Source organism: Pelobates fuscus, chromosome 4, assembly GCF_036172605.1.
Source record: "Pelobates fuscus isolate aPelFus1 chromosome 4, aPelFus1.pri, whole genome shotgun sequence".
Taxonomy (NCBI): Eukaryota; Metazoa; Chordata; class Amphibia; order Anura; family Pelobatidae; genus Pelobates; species Pelobates fuscus.
In genome coordinates this window covers 4,849,519-4,874,145 of record NC_086320.1, presented here as the reverse complement: position 1 = coordinate 4,874,145, position 24,627 = coordinate 4,849,519, and the positions used below count along the sequence as shown (strand labels likewise).

Genomic DNA, 24,627 nt, shown 5'->3' with positions numbered 1-24,627 from the left:
GATGGGCAGGTAGAAATGTCCACACCTCTATCTGAATCAGACACCTCAGCCTTGTGCTCCTTGCCTCTAATGCTGCATTTAGAAAAGCCCCGTGAGAAAGCAGCAGAATTAAGGTCCAATTTCCCAGAGGCATTAAAAACACAGGTGCCCGCCAAGTTATGGTCCTCAGGCCCAGAGGACATAGGTCACCTAAATGTTCCCCCTGTGGTGGTAAAGCTTATTCCAGGGGCTAAATTACCAAGAAAACCACAATATCCATTAAAACCAGCACAGGCTGCTGCCATTTCTACCCACATCAAGGCACTCTTGGAGAAGGGTGCCCTAGTGAAATGCAAATCTGAATGCAACACCCCATTATTCCCTGTGAAAAAGAAAACTCCAAAAGGTGAGCCAGAGAAGTACAGGATGGTTCAGGATCTCCGTGCTGTTAATGAAGCTACCGTCCTGGACACCCCTCTTGTACCAAATCCCCATACTCTGCTCTCTGGAGTCCCACCATCTGCAAAATTTTTCACAGTCATTGACCTAGCAAATGCCTTTTTCAGTGTTCCACTGGACCCATCCTGCCAATACCTGTTTGCTTTCACCCATGAGATGCAACAGTATACCTGGACTGTCATGCCCCAAGGGGCACAAAATTCACCAAGTCAATTTGCAAAGGCCATGGCCACCATCCTTGACCCATGGCAAGCCGAGCACCCAGAAGTTGTTCTGCTTCAGTATGTGGATGATTTGCTGCTCTGTGGAGATGATATACCCACTACTGAAAAGTGCTCAATTAGCCTGCTTTGTTATTTGGCAGAACAAGGATGCAAAGCTTCACTCATCAAGCTACAGTTCTGCCAACCCTCAGTAATTTTCCTTGGACATTGCCTATCTCAAGGTACCAGACATCTTACCCGGGACCGGGTAAGAGCCGTACTGGATATTCCAACTCCAAGAACTTCAAAATCTCTCCATGCCTTCCTAGGCCTCATTTCCTACTGCAGAGCATGGATCCCAGAAGCCTCCCTGCTCATGCAACCCCTCTATGACGCACTTAAGTCTGACCCTTTCTGTTTAACTAATGAAGCTCTGGACAATTTCAATGCTCTCAAACGTGCCATTGCTTCTGCTCCTGCCTTGGGCCTACCTGATTACTCCAAACCTTTCAAATTATTTGTCTCTGAAAGACAAGGCCACGCAACAGGAGTTCTCACCCAAACTAATGACTTAAGAGGCCGCCAGAGGCCTATTGGATATTTCTCATGTCAACTGGACATTGTGGCCAGAGGGACTCCTTCCTGTCTCAGGGCTGTTTTTGCTGCAAGAGAGCTCATAGAAAGAACCTCAGACCTGGTCCTTGGCCACCCCCTGGTTGTTTTGGCCCCTCATGACATTTCTGCCATCATCAACCAAGTCCAGCTCAAGCACGTGTCTCCAGCCAGACACCTACGCCTCCAGTGCCATCTTCTTCTACCTGACAACATTTCCATCCAAAGATGTCAAGTTCTTAACCCATCCACTCTTCTTCCACTCCCTGAGGGGGGTATCTATTATGGATTTATCACAGATGAAACCTACATTTACCTGCTTTGTGGATGTATCAAGAAAGTCATGCATCCACATTTGACATTTTATGAAGGTGAAAAGCCTCTCTGTGAAGGCCCAGATCACGCCTTCTGTACCATGTGGTACAAACCAGACATTACTCCCGAGCCTTGCTATGAAGATGAGCTCTACCATTGGACTGATGTTAAGCTCACTGCTCAAGATTTCTATTGTGACTCTGAAGGCAATAGCATGGTCTTGGTCCAACTACCTCAACAACTTAACTACCTCTACCGCCATTGGGATACTGCTATCCCACATATTCCTGTTACCAAATTGAAGACAAAGTCATGGAATGATCTTGGGCCCATGGCAAAGTTATGGGCCACCATGGATGAAGAACAGCTACAGGAAAATGGTATTGTCAAATACCCAACAACTGACCTTCTGGAAGCATGGCCACGCCACTTCCTAGAAAAAGAATTTCAAGATCTGGTCATAGTGAATGATTATGACCCCGAAACACCTCATGACTGTTTTGAACAGATGAAAATGGAGACAGTGCACCTACCAACCGTGCACGAGAATCCATTACCAGATCCGGATTTTACCCTGTTTGTGGACGGTTCAAGATATGCTGATGAAGAAGGAAGATACCATACAGGACATGCCGTAACCACAACAGATGAAGTTATCAAATCATCATCCTTACCACCAGCAATGTCTGCGCAAGAAGCTGAATTACAGGCTCTGACTTCAGCATGCAAAATTTCCGAAGGAAAACGTGCCAATATCTATACAGATTCAAGATATGCTCTAGGCGTGGCACATGACTTCGGCCTAATCTGGAAGGCAAGAGGATTTCTTACCACCGCCGGTACGCCAGTCAAGCATAGTACTGCAATCAAGGAGCTAATGGATGCCCTCCTACTCCCTAAAGAAGTGGCCGTCTTGAAGGTAAAGGCCCATGGGAAGTTGGATACAGATGAAGCAATGGGCAACCATTTGGCTGATCAGGCTGCTAAGCTAGCAGCCAGGGATTTGCAGGAAGTGGATGAAGACGTGTCCGGACAAGAAGAAGAAGAAGAAGTCCCTATTTTTGCTCTGCAAACTCTTCCTACTGATTTGCGAATTTTGCGAGAACAGCAAGCTGCAGTCACTCCTGAAGAAATCCAGAAATGGAAAAAGAAAGGAGCTGTCCAAAAGGACGGAGTATATTACAACAACTTCAAATTCTGTCTCCCCAAAAATTTATATCCAGCAGTTGTCCAATGGGCACATGGGCCTGCACACTTGTCAAAGGAATTAATGGCCGCCCTCATACAGAAGTATTATGAAGCACCCGGAATCACAACATTGATCAGCAGCTTCTGTAAGGCCTGTGTCATTTGTGCAAAATGCAATCCAGGAAGACCAATCAAGGTGCCTGCAAAACACCTGGCAAAGCCCATGTACCCCTTCCAGCGAATTCAAATTGACCACATCCAGATGCCCAAGAGTGGGCCCCATGAATATGCACTAGTCATAGTGGACATGTTCTCAGGATGGCCAGAGGCCTACCCAGTGGCCAATATCACTGCGAAAACAACCGCAAGACGCCTACTTACAGAGATAGTATGTAGGTTCGGACTCCCAGAAGTCATTGAAAGTGATCAAGGCCCAGCCTTTACAGCAACAGTGACTAAAGAAATTTGGACTGCTCTAGGGGTGACCTTAGCCTTCCACACCCCTTACCACCCACAAAGTAGTGGTAAAGTAGAGCGCATGAATGGCACTCTAAAGGCCAGAATGTTAAAAATGTCACAAGAAACAAAGATGCCCTGGCCAGAAAGCCTGTCAATAGCTTTATTTAGTGTTAGGCACACACCTAGAGGGAAGCATTCACTGTCCCCATATGAGATTCTATTTGGGACAGCACCCAGACTAGGTTGTTATTATCCGCAGCAGTTACAACTCCAATCAGATGTTTTAGTAGATTATGTAACTGAACTTGCAAGTGCCTTGAACAAAATACATGCCCAAGTTTTCTCTTCAATTCCAGATCCCGAATTGGATACAGGTACCCATAACCTGCTTCCCGGAGATTGGGTTCTGGTCAAGAAGTTTGTGCGGAAAAATACCCTGGAACCAAGATTTGACGGTCCATTCCAAGTTCTCCTGATTACCGCAACCTCCGTCAAACTGGCCGGTAGGCCAAATTGGATCCACGCTTCCCACTGCAAGAAATCTCCAGCCCCTGAGGAAGCAGATACCGCACAAGCATGTACCTCTGGTACACCTTCTTCTTAATTAGCCTTATAAAGGCCCAACAAGTAGCCATCACCAAAGATATTAGTGGGTATACCTTCTGGTACAATTCATCATGCACCCATGTGGCTACTTACACCTTTGACTATTGTGATATTGTAGAATGCCCGTTCCCCACATCACAAATCCAGAGTAGTTACAGAGATATCCCTCATTCAAAAGATCCATATGTTTGTGTAGTTGACAAACAATGGGGGCACAATTGTAATCACTGGGGGGCGGCGGGATGGAATGCCGGGCCTGCCTGGGGTTACAAACCAAAAAGTGCCCTATCTAAAGTAGATGATCAAGGTAGATCCCTTCTCCAGAGAATGACTTTGAGAAAGCCTGGGGGGGGTACACCAATGAAATTAATCCTTAACATTGAGCATCCAGGCCCAACGGATGCAGACCAGTATGTGATGGGAATGTATTGGAAAAAGGGTTCCTACCGTAAATTAGGGCATTTCTTCTTAAAAGATATGTGCAACTCTTCTGAGTGGCAAGGGGCCACCCATATGGTCCCTAACCCATTAAAACCTCACATCCAGACCTTTCAAGACATGATGGCCATTGCTAACCCCACCTTTGAAGATACCATGGCCGCTGAAACAGGTTTTAATGATGTAAATTTATGGTTAGAATGGATGAAATATAATGCTAATAAGCATAATAAGACTGCATGCTATGTGTGTGGTGGTGCCCGGCCTCACCTGGGTACTGTACCTCTAATCCTGCCAGTAGATATAGAGGAATGTGTTTTAAGCCTTTTTGCCTATCACTATGATTTTAACAGGTCCATATGTATTGCATGGACAAAGGAGTATCCTCTCCTAACCAAGGATGTCAAACCCCCAGATGGTATTACCGTGTATAAAGGTAATTACACTTGTTATGCTAATTATGATGGAATTGGTAAATTCTTGGGTAACTTCTCTAAGGGGTATTGTGCTACCTACAGGAGTGTCTCTATGAACTTGTTGCAGTTTCACACCAGGTCATTAGGGGATATCTACTGGTTGTGTGGGGATTTACAGCTAAGATCCAGAATGGACAAGGAATGGTGGGGGGAGTGTACTTTGGCTAAAGCTATTATGCCTATACATATCATCTCTGACACACACCTCGTCACCCATGAGTCCAGGCACACTAAGGTTAAGCGTGACGCCCCAGTGAAAGGAAGTTTTGATCCTCATGTTTATATTGATGCCATTGGGGTGCCTAGGGGGGTGCCCAATGAATTTAAAGCGAGAGATGAAGTTGCTGCGGGATTTGAATCACTTTTTGCCATAGTTACCACAAACAAGAATTTAAATTGGATAAATTACATTTATTATAATCAACAGCGTTTTGTTAATTATACCAGAGACGCCCTCCAGGGATTGGCCGAACAATTGCAGGCCACATCCCAAATGGCTTTCCAGAATAGAATGGCCCTAGATATGATCTTAGCCGAAAAAGGAGGGGTTTGTAAAATTTTGCCCGACACCTTGACATGTTGTACCTATATCCCAGAAAACACAGGCCCTAATGGTAAAGTTACATTAGCCATAGAAAAATTAAATGACCTGTCTATAGAGTTGAAAAGGAATTCTGGGATACAAGATCCCTGGGAAAGATGGTTTGGTTGGATGACAGGATGGCAAAAGGCTTTAATGCATATTGGTATGGCTATACTAATTTTTCTTTTTCTCTTTGCTCTTCTCTTTTGTTGTATCCTCCCATGTCTGAGAAAATCCCTCCTGAAGACTGTTGACCAAGCGGCACCCACTTTCACCCATCTTGAAGTTGATGACCAAGATTTCCAAGACATCAACTCACCCTGTCTGCCGCTGCAAACAATCCCTTTTGTTGATAAAGTGCAGGAATTCTAGGAAGGGACTAGCCCAGGGACAGCATCTGTCAGTGAATGGTAAAGACCCCGTGTGGAGAAGTGGTGGGTTAGCTGCCATGGGATACCCGTGGGTGTGAAGTGTTCGAGAGCCATACTGACGGATGAGTTAGCCTATTAGGGTCAGATCTAGGGACAGCCTTGCACTTTGCATTAACACCTAGCTAGCGGCCACGGGGTTTCTGTGCCTTTGGGTTAACACGTCTTCCTGGTACTAACTTAATAAAGTTTTATCTCTTAGAATCTAACATTTCATAGGGGGGACTGATGTGGGATTATTTAAAAAACCTTATTGTACTTGTATTCAATTATTGCACTAACTCCATTTTAACTTTATACTGTGACAATCCTCCATTTTGTCCTCCTAACCTGACTTGTTCAATCTTCCATTTTGTCCTTGTAACGGATCGCCTGGCACCCCGACTTGGTACCTCCGTTAATGGATGCTCCTAGTGCTTCCTGAGGACTCCAAGCACTCTGGCAGACACCACAATCACCGAACCGATGCAGCATAGGAATCCTCTCTAGCATATGAATGCTGTATACAGCCGAATAGGAAAAACCATACGATAGGTTTACACTCCTAGCAGTCAAACTGGAACAGCATACCACGAATCCTCCCCCCAATAATGAGACGACACTTCACTTTGAGGGTAAAACAGGAACTCTGGACTGGCTCATCCAGCCTGGCTTTTATTTCCAACTCACACATACAGGCCACACCCAGGGGGAGGCATAAAAGAACCAATGACATAGATGTTACCTCCCACACATCCCCTCCCCTTAGTGTGACACATAATCCCATTATGCATACAGTATAACATATACTTTTACACAACTTTCATAACTTTAAAACCATACATCACATTCACATAAAAATACATATCCACAATCAATCCATTCAGGGGAACAACATATTAAAAAATGGCATGAATCAGACCAGGGGTTCAACAGTTAGTAAAACTATCTTTTATTCCCCCTGGCTCAAACAGTAAAAGTAAAACATCCCCACAATGCATCCTGGCTTCCTCCCTTCTGCCCTGGAGATAATTGGAGAAGAAATCTAATTATCCAGGACTAGAGGCAGACTCCATTAACCACATGGTTGCAAAACAACATAAAACTCTTTAAAATACATAAAGTCACATTTTATACATTAAACACAGACATTTAACATATCCCCAGATAGCTCAGGTCTGCGTGCACATTATTAGGTGAATGGCACGCAGACCACACAAATACAGTTTAATTGCCATGGAGCCAAAGTCTTTCCCATAGTCTTTCATTATATGAATAGGCTCCATGGCATAGCTATCTGGGGGGTATCACATTCCCATAAAGTCTGGTCCATAGTCCAAAGGCAAGAGGCGGGCAATCAGCCCCCTCCAAGGACATGTGGCGAGGTCGGTTTCGCCACACTTCTCCCCTTTACCCCCCAGACTAACAGGGTACTTGACCTCCTGCCGGTCAGTGCCCTTGTTAGTCCAGCAGCCCACCCACAAGACAGAAACAGCAGAGCAGCCCACCCACAATAAACAGTTACTACACCTGGGTGAGGGAGAATCTTGTCCAGGTTCAGGTGCCTCACCACGGCTGTGTGGGGGACTGGTAGGCTGCCTTGGTAGGTTGCTGAGGGGGCAGAGACCAGCGGTACTCTGTCCTGTTGCCAGCACTACCACGGGAGTAGTCTGGTTGGAGCCTGGTTGCTGGAGACGGACTGTCTCCCCTTTAAATACACCGCTCTGCTGCTGGAGACCGACTGTCTCCCCTTGAGTTACACCGCTCTGCCGCTGGAGACCGACTGTCTCCCCTTGAGTTACACAGCTCTGCTGCTGGAGACCGACTGTCTCCCCTTTAGTTACACAGCTCTGCTGCTGGAGACAGACTTTCTCCCCTTTGGCTAAACAGCCCTGTTGTGGGGGGGCAGGACCGACCGTCCCTACCCCCTGTGCTGGAAGTGCAGAGACCACGGTCCCATCTGCACAGGTGTGGGGCTTACAGTCTCCCCCTGGTACATTAAGCTGCCGCTGGGGAGAGGTGGTAACCAGCTCCTCTCCCATTAGAACACTCTGCCGCTGGGGAATGGAGACTGGGCTCTCTATTACCTGTACATTAATGATCCGCCGCTGGGGAGAGGTGGTAACAATCTCCTCTCCCATACATACTTTCCGCCTTTGTGGAGGGAGACCGACTGTCTCTCCTCCCAATACAGTGCCCTGCTGCTGGGGAAAGGAGACTGGGCTCCCTATTCCCTGCACATCAATGATCCGCTGCTGGGGAGAGGTGGTAGCAAGCTCCTCTCCCATACATACTTTCCGCCTTTGTGGAGGGAGACTGACTGTCTCTCCTCCCAATACATTGTCCTGCTGCTGGGGGGGGAGGTCGATGCTCTCCACTTTCTGTAACTCCAGCTCTAGTTGGGGATCTGGGCCGGTTGCCCAGCATCCCTGTAGGGCCGGTGGAGAGATCTCGGTCCCATCTCCACCTGCCTGCAGGGGGTCCTCCCAGGACCAGTCTATGAGGTCCTCTACCTCGGGTACCTCTGGTTGCTGTTGGGGAGGGAGACCGGTTGTCTCTTCCTCCAATAACCCATTCTGCCGCTGAGGAGTGAGACCGACTGTCTCCCCTCCCTGTAAAACATACTGCCGCTGGGGATCTGGGCCGGGTGCCCAGCATCCCTGTAGGGCCGGTAGAGAGACCTCGGTCCCATCTCCCCCGGCCACTTCGGTTTCTTCCTCGTCCCACTCTACCTGTGGCTGGAGTTTCTCCCAACGTGCCCACTGGCCTTCCCTCAACGCCCTGTGTTGTAGGTTCCGGGTCACCATGTCCCACACGAACCGCACGTATTTCTCCTCTGGATTGGGTCCGTAAAACTTCAGGCGCAACCCTACCATCGTGCCAAACTCTAGTACGGAGTAGCTATACGCCATGCTTGCTGTAGCCACTGCTGGTTCCATTATGTTGCTGAAGATAGGGACGCTGCACAACTCCACACGTTACCGGTGTCTCTGAGCTGCTTCTCCTCGCACTAGGACGCCATCCCACCGCTTGCCACCAATGTAACGGATCGCCTGGCACCCCGACTTGGTACCTCCGTTAATGGATGCTCCTAGTGCTTCCTGAGGACTCCAAGCACTCTGGCAGACACCACAATCACCGAACCGATGCAGCATAGGAATCCTCTCTAGCATATGAATGCTGTATACAGCCGAATAGGAAAAACCATACGATAGGTTTACACTCCTAGCAGTCAAACTGGAACAGCATACCACGAATCCTCCCCCCAATAATGAGACGACACTTCACTTTGAGGGTAAAACAGGAACTCTGGACTGGCTCATCCAGCCTGGCTTTTATTTCCAACTCACACATACAGGCCACACCCAGGGGGAGGCATAAAAGAACCAATGACATAGATGTTACCTCCCACACATCCCCTCCCCTTAGTGTGACACATAATCCCATTATGCATACAGTATAACATATACTTTTACACAACTTTCATAACTTTAAAACCATACATCACATTCACATAAAAATACATATCCACAATCAATCCATTCAGGGGAACAACATATTAAAAAATGGCATGAATCAGACCAGGGGTTCAACAGTTAGTAAAACTATCTTTTATTCCCCCTGGCTCAAACAGTAAAAGTAAAACATCCCCACAATGCATCCTGGCTTCCTCCCTTCTGCCCTGGAGATAATTGGAGAAGAAATCTAATTATCCAGGACTAGAGGCAGACTCCATTAACCACATGGTTGCAAAACAACATAAAACTCTTTAAAATACATAAAGTCACATTTTATACATTAAACACAGACATTTAACATATCCCCAGATAGCTCAGGTCTGCGTGCACATTATTAGGTGAATGGCACGCAGACCACACAAATACAGTTTAATTGCCATGGAGCCAAAGTCTTTCCCATAGTCTTTCATTATATGAATAGGCTCCATGGCATAGCTATCTGGGGGGTATCACATTCCCATAAAGTCTGGTCCATAGTCCAAAGGCAAGAGGCGGGCAATCAGCCCCCTCCAAGGACATGTGGCGAGGTCGGTTTCGCCACAGTCCTCATAACCTAACTTGTTCATTTTAAAATCACCTTACATGACAGAATTTCCCAGCACATCTAATACAATAGAACAAAGACTGTATTTTCTGTAAAGACATGATTAACACAGGAATTGCTGACTTTCCCTTAGATTTGCAACATAGTATAATTTGAAGGCCATGCGAACACAGTAGTAATGAAATGTTCTATTCATAAGAGACCTTGCACCTGGCCACGAGGCCTGAGATCACCGACCGTGTAAAATGACGCTCAAGACCCCTTGTCCCCCACCCGTGTCCAGAACAATCCCACCTCTTGGTCGGTGGACACGGGATTAACCACTTAGTCTTTTGAGCCAATTAATAATATTGATAGGTGGACACTAATCCCGACACTTGACAATTAATCCAATTAATGATGTTTATTTACTGATATTCTAATAATCAATGATGACGTAAAATGTCTCCTGCGCGTCCACTTTTTAATCACTTGCCAATAAATTTTCTCGAAGTTATTTTAACCTGAACCTTGTGTGTCAGACTTAATTACTTCAGCGTATATACGCAATTTATTTTATTGATTTGGACAGGAACAGATAGACATTTAAACATTTTGGTTTACTGCTAAAAAGTACCATAACACTAATGACTGCTTACACTCACCATGACATCACTCTCCTCACTACATCACCAGGAGAGCGCACACTCACTCAGTACTAATGCCTGCTTACACTCACCATGACATCACTCTCCTCACTACATCACCAGGAGAGCGCACACTCACTCAGTACTAATGACTGCTTACACTCACCATGGCATCACTCTCCTCACTACATCACCAGGAGAGCGCACACTCACTCAGTACTAATGACTGCTTACACTCACCATAACATCACTCTCCTCACTACATCACCAGGAGAGCGCACACTCACTCAGTACTAATGAATGCTTACACTCACCATGACATCACTCTCCTCACTACATCTCCAGGAGAGCGCACACTCACTCAGTACTAATGACTGCTTACACTCACCATAACATCACTCTCCTCACTACATCACCAGGAGAGCGCACACTCACTCAGTACTAATGAATGCTTACACTCACCATGACATCACTCTCCTCACTACATCACAAGGAGAGCGCACACTCACTCAGTACTAATGACTGCTTACACTCACCATGACATCACCAGGAGAGTGCACACTCACTCAGTACTAATGAATGCTTACACTCACCATGACATCACTCTCCTCACTACATCTCCAGGAGAGTGCACACTCACTCAGTACTAATGCCTGCTTACACTCACCATAACATCACTCTCCTCACTACATAACCAGGAGAGCGCACACTCACTCAGTACTAATGACTGCTTACACTCACCATGACATCACTCTCCTCACTACATCTCCAGGGGAGCGCACACTCACTCAGTACTAATGAATGCTTACACTCACCATGACATCACTCTCCTCACTACATCTCCAGGAGAGTGCACACTCACTCAGTACTAATGCCTGCTTACACTCACCATGACATCACTCTCCTCACTACATCACCAGGAGAGCGCACACTCACTCAGTACTAATGCCTGCTTACACTCACCATGACATCACTCTCCTCACTACATCACCAGGAGAGCGCACACTCACTCAGTACTAATGACTGCTTACACTCACCATAACATCACTCTCCTCACTACATCACCAGGAGAGTGCACACTCACTCAGTACTAATGCCTGCTTACACTCACCATAACATCAATCTCCTCACTACATCACCAGGAGAGCGCACACTCACTCAGTACTAATGAATGCTTACACTCACCATGACATCACTCTCCTCACTACATCACCAGGAGAGTGCACACTCACTCAGTACTAATGCCTGCTTACACTCACCATAACATCACTCTCCTCACTACATCACCAGGAGAGCGCACACTCACTCAGTACTAATACCTGCTTACACTCACCATGACATCACTCTCCTCACTACATCACCAGGAGAGCGCACACTCACTCAGTACTAATGCCTGCTTACACTCACCATGACATCACTCTCCTCACTACATCACCAGGAGAGCGCACACTCACTCAGTACTAATGACTGCTTACACTCACCATAACATCACTCTCCTCACTACATCACCAGGAGAGCGCACACTCACTCAGTACTAATGACTGCTTACACTCACCATAACATCACTCTCCTCACTACATCACCAGGAGAGCGCACACTCACTCAGTACTAATGACTGCTTACACTCACCATAACATCACTCTCCTCACTACATCACCAGGAGAGCGCACACTCACTCAGTACTAATGCCTGCTTACACTCACCATGACATCACTCTCCTCACTACATCACCAGGAGAGCGCACACTCACTCAGTACTAATGACTGCTTACACTCACCATAACATCACTCTCCTCACTACATCACCAGGAGAGCGCACACTCACTCAGTACTAATGACTGCTTACACTCACCATGACATCACTCTCCTCACTACATCACCAGGAGAGTGCACACTCACTCAGTACTAATGCCTGCTTACACTCACCATAACATCACTCTCCTCACTACATCACCACGAGAACGCACACTCACTCAGTACTAATGCCTGCTTACACTCACCATGACATCACTCTCCTCACTACATCACCAGGAGAGCGCACACTCACTCAGTACTAATGAATGCTTACACTCACCATGACATCACTCTCCTCACTACATCACCAGGAGAGCGCACACTCACTCAGTACTAATGACTGCTTACACTCGCCATAACATCACTCTCCTCACTACATCACCAGGAGAGCGCACACTCACTCAGTACTAATGACTGCTTACACTCACCATAACATCACTCTCCTCACTACATTACCAGGAGAGCGCACACTCACTCAGTACTAATGCCTGCTTACACTCACCATGACATCACTCTCCTCACTACATCACCAGGAGAGCGCACACTCACTCAGTACTAATGACTGCTTACACTCACCATAACATCACTCTCCTCACTACATCACCAGGAGAGCGCACACTCACTCAGTACTAATGACTGCTTACACTCACCATAACATCACTCTCCTCACTACATCACCAGGAGAGCGCACACTCACTCAGTACTAATGCCTGCTTACACTCACCATGACATCACTCTCCTCACTACATCACCAGGAGAGCGCGCACTCACTCAGTACTAATGCCTGCTTACACTCACCATGACATCACTCTCCTCACTACATCACCAGGAGAGCGCACACTCACTCAGTACTAATGACTGCTTACACTCACCATGACATCACCAGGAGAGTGCACACTCACTCAGTACTAATGACTGCTTACACTCACCATGACATCACTCTCCTCACTACATCACCAGGAGAGTGCACACTCACTCAGAACTAATGAATGCTTACACTCACCATGACATCACTCTCCTCACTACATCATCAGGAGAGCGCACACTCACTCAGTACTAATGACTGCTTACACTCACCATAACATCACTCTCCTCACTTCATCACCAGGAGAGCGCACACTCACTCAGTACTAATGAATGCTTACCCTCACCATGACATCACTCTCCTCACTACATCACCAGGAGAGCGCACACTCACTCAGTACTAATGACTGCTTACACTCACCATGACATCACTCTCCTCACTACATCACCAGGAGAGCGCACACTCACTCAGTACTAATGAATGCTTACACTCACCATGACATCACTCTCCTCACTACATCACCAGGAGAGCGCACACTCACTCAGTACTAATGACTGCTTACACTCACCATGACATCACTCTCCTCACTACATCACCAGGAGAGCGCACACTCACTCAGTACTAATAACTGCTTACACTCACCATGACATCACTCTCCTCACTACATCACAAGGAGAGCGCACACTCACTCAATACTAATGACTGCTTACACTCACCATGACATCACTCTCCTCACTACATCACCAGGAGAGCGCACACTCACTCAGTACTAATGACTGCTTACACTCACCATGACATCACTCTCCTCACTACATCACCAGGAGAGCGCACACTCACTCAGTACTAATGAATGCTTACACTCACCATGACATCACTCTCCTCACTACATCACCAGGAGAGCGCACACTCACTACTAATGCCTGCTTACACTCACCATGACATCACTCTCCTCACTACATCACCAGGAGAGCGCACACTCACTCAATACTAATGACTGCTTACACTCACCATGACATCACTCTCCTCACTACATCACCAGGAGAGCGCACACTCACTACTAATGCCTGCTTACACTCACCATGACATCACTCTCCTCACTACATCACCAGGAGAGCGCAAACTCACTCAGTACTAATGAATGCTTACACTCACCATGACATCACTCTCCTCACTACATCACCAGGAGAGCGCACACTCACTACTAATGCCTGCTTACACTCACCATGACATCACTCTCCTCACTACATCACCAGGAGAGCGCACACTCACTCAGTACTAATGAATGCTTACACTCACCATGACATCACTCTCCTCACTACATCACCAGGAGAGCGCACACTCACTACTAATGCCTGCTTACACTCACCATGACATCACTCTCCTCACTACATCACCAGGAGAGCGCAAACTCACTCAGTACTAATGACTGCTTACACTCACCATGACATCACTCTCCTCACTACATCACCAGGAGAGCGCACACTCACTCAGTACTAATGACTGCTTACACTCACCATGACATCACTCTCCTCACTACATCACCAGGAGAGTGCACACTCACTCAGTACTAATGACTGCTTACACTCACCATGACATCACTCTCCTCACTACATCACCAGGAGAGCGCACACTCACTCAGTGCTAATGAATGCTTACACTCACCATGACATCACTCTCCTCACTACATCACCAGGAGAGCGCACACTCACTCAGTACTAATGACTGCTTACACTCACCATGACATCACTCTCCTCACTACATCACCAGGAGAGTGCACACTCACTCAGTACTAATGAATGCTTACACTCACCATGACATCACTCTCCTCACTACATCACCAGGAGAGTGCACACTCACTCAGTACTAATGACTGCTTACACTCACCATGACATCACTCTCCTCACTACATCACCAGGAGAGCGCACACTCACTCAGTACTAATGACTGCTTACACTCTCCATGACATCACTCTCCTCACTACATCACCAGGAGAGCGCACACTCACTCAGTACTAATGACTGCTTACACTCACCATGACATCACTCTCCTCACTAAATCACCAGGAGAGCGCACACTCACTCAGTACTAATGCCTGCTTACACTCACCATGACATCACTCTCCTCACTAAATCACCAGGAGAGCGCACACTCACTCAGTACTAATGACTGCTCACCCTCACCATGACATCACTCTCCTCACTACATCACCAGGAGAGCGCACACTCACTCAGTACTAATGAATGCTTACACTCACCATGACATCACTCTCCTCACTACATCACCAGGAGAGCGCACACTCACTCAGTACTAATGAATGCTTATACTCACCATGACATCACTCTCCTCACTACATCACCAGGAGAGCGCACACTCACTCAGTACTAATGAATGCTTACACTCACCATGACATCACTCTCCTCACTACATCTCCAGGAGAGCGCACACTCACTCAGTACTAATGACTGCTTACACTCTCCATGACATCACTCTCCTCACTACATCACCAGGAGAGCGCACACTCACTCAGTACTAATGCCTGCTTACACTCACCATGACATCACTCTCCTCACTACATCACCAGGAGAGCGCACACTCACTCAGTACTAATGAATGCTTACACTCACCATGACATCACTCTCCTCACTACATCACCAGGAGAGCGCACACTCACTCAGTACTAATGCCTGCTTACACTCACCATGACATCACTCTCCTCACTACATCACCAGGAGAGCGCACACTCACTCAGTACTAATGAATGCTTACACTCACCATGACATCACTCTCCTCACTACATCACCAGGAGAGCGCACACTCACTCAGTACTAATGAATGCTTACACTCACCATGACATCACTCTCCTCACTACATCACCAGGAGAGTGCACACTCACTCAGTACTAATGACTGCTTACACTCACCATGACATCACTCTCCTCACTACATCACCAGGAGAGTGCCCACTCACTCAGTACTAATGCCTGCTTACACTCACCATGACATCACTCTCCTCACTACATCACCAGGAGAGCGCACACTCACTCAGTACTAATGAATTCTTACACTCACCATAACATCACTCTCCTCACTACATCACCAGGAGAGCGCACACTCACTCAGTACTAATGACTGCTTACACTCACCATGACATCACTCTCCTCACTAAATCACCAGGAGAGCGCACACTCACTCAGTACTAATGCCTGCTTACACTCACCATGACATCACTCTCCTCACTACATCACCAGGAGAGCGCACACTCACTCAGTACTAATGCCTGCTTACACTCACCATGACATCACTCTCCTCACTACATCACCAGGAGAGCGCACACTCACACAGTACTAATGACTGCTTAAACTCACCATGACATCACTCTCCTCACTACATCACCAGGAGAGCGCACACTCACTCAGTACTAATGAATGCTTACACTCACCATAACATCACTCTCCTCACTACATCACCAGGAGAGCGCACACTCACTCAGTACTAATGACTGCTTACACTCACCATGACATCACTCTCCTCACTACATCACCAGGAGAGCGCACACTCACTCAGTACTAATGCCTGCTTACACTCACCATGACATCACTCTCCTCACTACATCACCAGGAGAGCGCACACTCACTCAGTACTAATGACTGCTCACCCTCACCATGACATCACTCTCCTCACTAAATCACCAGGAGAGCGCACACTCACTCAGTACTAATGCCTGCTTACACTCACCATGACATCACTCTCCTCACCTCACTCTGATATCTCTCATTATTTCCCAAACTAACTCAATCTTCTGGCTGCTTTCTGACCTGTTTCCGGGCTTCACTGATTGATAACTCATAGAACTGGGAGAAGTTCTTCACCTGACTCCGCAGGCTGTTATAATCCATTTTCATATTCTTCAGGAAAGGCTGTAACAAGGTCAGACGAGTCTGCACCCCTGCAAATAGCAATAACATGATTACATGCGTTAATACCTGGTCTATTACCTGGTTAATACCTGGTCTATTACCTGCGTTAATACCTGGTCTATTACCTGGTTAATACCTGGTCTATTACCTGGTTAATACCTGGTCTATTACCTGCGTTAATACCTGGTCTATTACCTGCGTTAATACCTGGTCTATTACCTGGTTAATACCTGGTCTATTACCTGCGTTAATACCTGGTCTATTACCTGCGTTAATACCTGGTCTATTACCTGCGTTAATACCTGGTCTATTACCTGGTTAATACCTGGTCTATTACCTGCGTTAATACCTGGTCTATTACCTGCGTTAATACCTGGTCTATTACCTGGTTAATACCTGGTCTATTACCTGGTTAATACCTGGTTTATTACCTGGTTAATACCTGGTCTATTACCTGCGTTAATACCTGGTCTATTACTTGCGTTAATACCTGGTCTATTACCTGCGTTATTACCTGGTCTATTACCTGCGTTAATACCTGGTCTATTACCTGCGTTAATACCTGGTCTATTACCTGCGTTAATACCTGGTCTATTACCTGCGTTAATACCTGGTCTATTACCTGGTTAATACCTGGTCTATTACCTGGTTAATACCTGGTCTATTACCTGGTTAATACCTGGTCTATTACCTGCGTTAATACCTGGTCTATTACCTGGTTAATACCTGGTAATATAGGTTTATTACCTATGTTATTCTGTGGTTTATTACCTGTGTTATTATGTGGTTTATTACCTGTGTTATTACGTGGTTTATTACCTGTGTTATTACGTGGTTTATTACCTGTGTTATTACGTGGTTTATTACCTGTGTTATTACGTGGTTTATTACCTGTGTTATTATGTGGTTTATTACCTGTGTTATTACGTGGTTTATTACCTGTGTTATTACGTGGTTTATTACCTGTGTTATTACGTGGTTTATTACCTGTGTTATTACGTGGTTTATTACCTGTGTTATTACGTGGTTTATTACCTGTGTTATTACGTGGTTTATTACCTGTGTTATTACGTGGTTTATTACCTGTGTTATTATGTGGTTTATTACCTGTGTTATTATGTGGTTTATTACCCGTGTTATTACGTGGTTTATTACCTGTGTTATTACGTGGTTTATTACCTGTGTTATTACGTGGTTTATTACCTGTGTTATTACGTGGTTTATTACCTGTGTTATTACGTGGTTTATTACCTGTGTTATTATGTGGTTTATTACCTGTGTTATTATGTGGTTTATTACCTGTGTTATTACGTGGTTTATTACCTGTGTTATTACGTGGTTTATTACCTGTGTTATTACGTGGTTTATTACCTGTGTTATTACGTGGTTTATTACCTGTGTTATTATGTGGTTTATTACCTGTGTTATTATGTGGTTTATTACCTGTGTTATTCTGTGGTTTATTACCTGTGTTATTATGTGGTTTATTACCTGTGTTATTACGTGGTTTATTACCTGTGTTATTACGTGGTTTATTACCTGTGTTATTATGTGGTTTATTACCTGTGTTATTACGTGGTTTATTACCTGTGTTATTATGTGGTTTATTACCTGTGTTATTACGTGGTTTATTACCCGTGTTATTATGTGGTTTATTACCTGTGTTATTATGTGGTTTATTACCTGTGTTATTACGTGGTTTATTACCTGTGTTATTACGTGGTTTATTACCTGTGTTATTACGTGGTTTATTACCTGCGTTATTACGTGGTTTATTACCTGTGTTATTATGTGGTTTATTACCTGTGTTATTATGTGGTTTATTACCTGTGTTATTATGTGGTTTATTACCTGTGTTATTACGTGGTTTATTACCTGTGTTATTATGTGGTTTATTACCTGTGTTATTATGTGGTTTATTACCTGTGTTATTACGTGGTTTATTACCTGTGTTATTACGTGGTTTATTACCTGTGTTATTACGTGGTTTATTACCTGTGTTATTACGTGGTTTATTACCTGTGTTATTATGTGGTTTATTACCTGTGTTATTATGTGGTTTATTACCTGTGTTATTACGTGGTTTATTACCTGTGTTATTACGTGGTTTATTACCTGTGTTATTACGTGGTTTATTACCTGTGTTATTACGTGGTTTATTACCTGTGTTATTATGTGGTTTATTACCTGTGTTATTATGTGGTTTATTACCTGTGTTATTCTGTGGTTTATTACCTGTGTTATTATGTGGTTTATTACCTGTGTTATTACGTGGTTTATTACCTGTGTTATTACGTGGTTTATTACCTGTGTTATTACGTGGTTTATTACCTGCGTTATTACGTGGTTTATTACCTGTGTTATTATGTGGTTTATTACCTGTGTTATTATGTGGTTTATTACCTGTGTTATTATGTGGTTTATTACCTGTGTTATTACGTGGTTTATTACCTGTGTTATTATGTGGTTTATTACCTGTGTTATTGTGTGGTTTATTACCTGTGTTATTACGTGGTTTATTACCTGTGTTATTATGTGGTTTATTACCCGTGTTATTACGTGGTTTATTACCTGTGTTATTACGTGGTTTATTACCTGTGTTATTACGTGGTTTATTACCTGTGTTATTGTGTGGTTTATTACCTGTGTTATTATGTGGTTTATTACCTATGTTATTACGTGGTTTATTACCTGTGTTATTATGTGGTTTATTACATGTGTTATTATGTGGTTTATTACCTGTGTTATTCTGTGGTTTATTACCTGTGTTATTATGTGGTTTATTACCTGTGTTATTACGTGGTTTATTACCTGTGTTATTACGTGGTTTATTACCTGTGTTATTACGTGGTTTATTACCTGTGTTATTGTGTGGTTTATTACCTGTGTTATTACGTGGTTTATTACCTGTGTTATTACGTGGTTTATTACCTGTGTTATTACGTGGTTTATTACCTGTGTTATTGTGTGGTTTATTACCTGTGTTATTATGTGGTTTATTACCTGTGTTATTACGTGGTTTATTACCTGTGTTATTACGTGGTTTATTACCTGTGTTATTATGTGGTTTATTACCTGTGTTATTACGTGGTTTATTACCTGTGTTATTACGTGGTTTATTACCTGTGTTATTCTGTGGTTTATTACCTGTGTTATTATGTGGTTTATTACCTGTGTTATTACGTGGTTTATTACCTGTGTTATTACGTGGTTTATTACCTGTGTTATTACGTGGTTTATTACCTGTGTTATTACGTGGTTTATTACCTGTGTTATTGTGTGGTTTATTACCTGTGTTATTATGTGGTTTATTACCTGTGTTATTACGTGGTTTATTACCTGTGTTATTATGTGGTTTATTACCTATGTTATTACGTGGTTTATTACCTGTGTTATTATGTGGTTTATTACCTGTGTTATTATGTGGTTTATTACCTGTGTTATTATGTGGTTTATTACCTGTGTTATTCTGTTTATTACCTGTGTTATTCTGTGGTTTATTACCTGTGTTATTACGTGGTTTATTACCTGTGTTATTATGTGGTTTATTACCTGTGTTATTATGTGGTTTATTACATGTGTTATTATGTGGTTTATTACCTGTGTTATTCTGTTTATTACCTGTGTTATTATGTGGTTTATTACCTGTGTTATTATGTGGTTTATTACCTGTGTTATTACGTGGTTTATTACCTGTGTTATTATGTGGTTTATTACCTGTGTTATTATGTGGTTTATTACCTGTGTTATTGTGTGGTTTATTACCTGTGTTATTATGTGGTTTATTACCTGTGTTATTATGTGGTTTATTACCTGTGTTATTACGTGGTTTATTACCTGTGTTATTATGTGGTTTATTACATGTGTTATTATGTGGTTTATTACCTGTGTTATTATGTGGTTTATTACCTATGTTATTACGTGGTTTATTACCTGTGTTATTATGTGGTTTATTACCTGTGTTATTATGTGGTTTATTACCTGTGTTATTACGTGGTTTATTTCCTGTGTTATTCTGTTTATTACCTATGTTATTATGTGATTTATTACCTGTGTTATTATGTGGTTTATTACCTGTGTTATTCTGTTTATTACCTGTGTTATTCTGTGGTTTATTACCTGTGTTATTCTGTTTATTACCTGTGTTATTCTGTGGTTTATTACCTGTGTTATTATGTGGTTTATTACCTGTGTTATTCTGTTTATTACCTGTGTTATTATGTGGTTTATTACCTGTGTTATTATGTGGTTTATTACCTGTGTTATTCTGTTTATTACATGTGTTATTACGTGGTTTATTACCTGTGTTATTGTGTGGTTTATTACCTGTGTTATTACGTGGTTTATTACCTGTGTTATTATGTGGTTTATTACCTGTGTTATTACGTGGTTTATTACCTGTGTTATTACGTGGTTTATTACCTATGTTATTATGTGGTTTATTACATGTGTTATTATGTGGTTTATTACCTGTGTTATTACGTGGTTTATTACCTGTGTTATTCTGTGGTTTATTACCTGTGTTATTATGTGGTTTATTACCTGTGTTATTTTGTTTATTACCTGTGTTATTATGTGGTTTATTACCTGTGTTATTACGTGGTTTATTACCTGTGTTATTACGTGGTTTATTACATGTGTTATTATGTGGTTTATTACCTGTGCTATTACGTGGTTTATTACCTGTGTTATTATGTGGTTTATTACCTGTGTTATTATGTGGTTTTTAACATGTGTTATTATGTGGTTTATTACCTGTGTTATTACGTGGTTTATTACCTGTGTTATTATGTGGTTTATTACCTGTGTTATTATGTGGTTTATTACATGTGTTATTATGTGGTTTATTACCTGTGTTATTATGTGGTTTATTACCTGTGTTATTATGTGGTTTATTACCTGTGTTATTATGTGGTTTTTAACATGTGTTATTATGTGGTTTATTACCTGTGTTATTACGTGGTTTATTACCTGTGTTATTCTGTGGTTTATTACCTGTGTTATTATGTGGTTTATTACATGTGTTATTATGTGGTTTATTACCTGTGTTATTATGTGGTTTATTACCTGTGTTATTATGTGGTTTATTACCTGTGTTATTATGTGGTTTATTACCTGTGTTATTACGTGGTTTATTACCTGTGTTATTATGTGGTTTATTACCTGTGTTATTACGTGGTTTATTACCTATGTTATTACGTGGTTTATTACCTGTGTTATTATGTGGTTTATTACCTGTGTTATTATGTGGTTTATTACCTGTGTTATTATGTGGTTTATTACCTGTGTTATTACGTGGTTTATTACATGTGTTATTATGTGGTTTATTACCTGTGTTATTATGTGGTTTATTACATGTGTTATTACGTGGTTTATTACCTGTGTTATTACGTGGTTTATTACCTGTGTTATTATGTGGTTTATTACATGTGTTATTATGTGGTTTATTACCTATGTTATTCTGTGGTTTATTACCTGTGTTATTACGTGGTTTATTACATGTGTTATTATGTGGTTTATTACCTGTGTTATTATGTGGTTTATTACATGTGTTATTATGTGGTTTATTACATGTGTTATTATGTGGTTTATTACCTGTGTTATTATGTGGTTTATTACATGTGTTATTATGTGGTTTATTACCTGTGTTATTGTGTGGTTTATTACCTGTGTTATTATGTGGTTTATTACCTGTGTTATTATGTGGTTTATTACCTGTGTTATTATGTGGTTTATTACCTATGTTATTACGTGGTTTATTACCTGTGTTATTATGTGGTTTATTACCTGTGTTATTATGTGGTTTACTACCTGTGTTATTATGTGATTTATTACCTGTGTTATTACGTGGTTTATTACCTGTGTTATTATGTGGTTTATTACCTGTGTTATTACGTGGTTTATTACCTGTGTTATTATGTGGTTTATTACCTGTGTTATTATGTGATTTATTACATGTGTTATTATGTGGTTTATTACCTGTGTTATTACGTGGTTTATTACATGTGTTATTATGTGGTTTATTACCTGTGTTATTACGTGGTTTATTACCTGTGTTATTATGTGGTTTATTACCTGTGTTATTACGTGGTTTATTACCTGTGTTATTACGTGGTTTATTACCTGTGTTATTATGTGGTTTATTACCTGTGTTATTATGTGGTTTATTACCTGTGTTATTATGTGGTTTATTACCTGTGTTATTACGTGGTTTATTACCTGTGTTATTATGTGGTTTATTACCTGTGTTATTATGTGGTTTATTACCTGTGTTATTATGTGGTTTATTACCTGTGTTATTACGTGGTTTATTACCTGTGTTATTACGTGGTTTATTACCTGTGTTATTACGTGGTTTATTACCTGTGTTATTATGTGGTTTATTACCTGTGTTATTATGTGGTTTATTACCTGTGTTATTATGTGGTTTATTACCTGTGTTATTATGTGGTTTATTACCTGTGTTATTATGTGGTTTATTACCTGTGTTATTATGTGGTTTTTAACATGTGTTATTATGTGGTTTATTACCTGTGTTATTACGTGGTTTATTACCTGTGTTATTCTGTGGTTTATTACCTGTGTTATTACGTGGTTTATTACCTGTGTTATTATGTGGTTTTTAACATGTGTTATTATGTGGTTTATTACCTGTGTTATTACGTGGTTTATTACCTGTGTTATTCTGTGGTTTATTACCTGTGTTATTACGTGGTTTATTACCTGTGTTATTACGTGGTTTATTACCCGTGTTATTATGTGGTTTATTACCTGTGTTATTACGTGGTTTATTACATGTGTTATTATGTGGTTTATTACCTGTGTTATTATGTGGTTTATTACCTGTGTTATTATGTGGTTTATTACCTGTGTTATTACGTGGTTTATTACATGTGTTATTATGTGGTTTATTACCTGTGTTATTATGTGGTTTATTACATGTGTTATTACGTGGTTTATTACCTGTGTTATTACGTGGTTTATTACCTGTGTTATTATGTGGTTTATTACCTGTGTTATTACGTGGTTTATTACCTGTGTTATTATGTGGTTTATTACCTGTGTTATTATGTGGTTTATTACCTGTGTTATTGTGTGGTTTATTACCTGTGTTATTATGTGGTTTATTACATGTGTTATTATGTGGTTTATTACCTGTGTTATTATGTGGTTTATTACATGTGTTATTACGTGGTTTATTACCTGTGTTATTATATGGTTTATTACCTGTGTTATTTTGTGGTTTATTACCTGTGTTATTACGTGGTTTATTACCTATGTTATTATGTGGTTTATTACCTGTGTTATTATGTGGTTTATTACATGTGTTATTACGTGGTTTATTACCTGTGTTATTACGTGGTTTATTACCTGTGTTATTATGTGGTTTATTACCTGTGTTATTACGTGGTTTATTACCTGTGTTATTATGTGGTTTATTACCTGTGTTATTATGTGGTTTATTACCTGTGTTATTGTGTGGTTTATTACCTGTGTTATTATGTGGTTTATTACATGTGTTATTATGTGGTTTATTACCTGTGTTATTATGTGGTTTATTACATGTGTTATTACGTGGTTTATTACCTGTGTTATTATATGGTTTATTACCTGTGTTATTTTGTGGTTTATTACCTGTGTTATTACGTGGTTTATTACCTATGTTATTATGTGGTTTATTACCTATGTTATTATGTGGT

General features: G+C 42.1%; 1 protein-coding gene across 1 annotated transcript in view; it reads right to left on the bottom strand.

Annotated features, from left to right (window-relative positions):
* Positions 1-24,627, bottom strand: part of LOC134608226 (kinesin-like protein KIFC3) — a 211,384-nt gene that overhangs the window by 74,245 nt on the left and 112,512 nt on the right. The window contains exon 10 of the mRNA XM_063450888.1: positions 16,826-16,956. Within this exon, the coding sequence (XP_063306958.1) occupies positions 16,826-16,956 (131 nt within the window). The remainder of the gene's footprint in view (positions 1-16,825; positions 16,957-24,627) is intronic.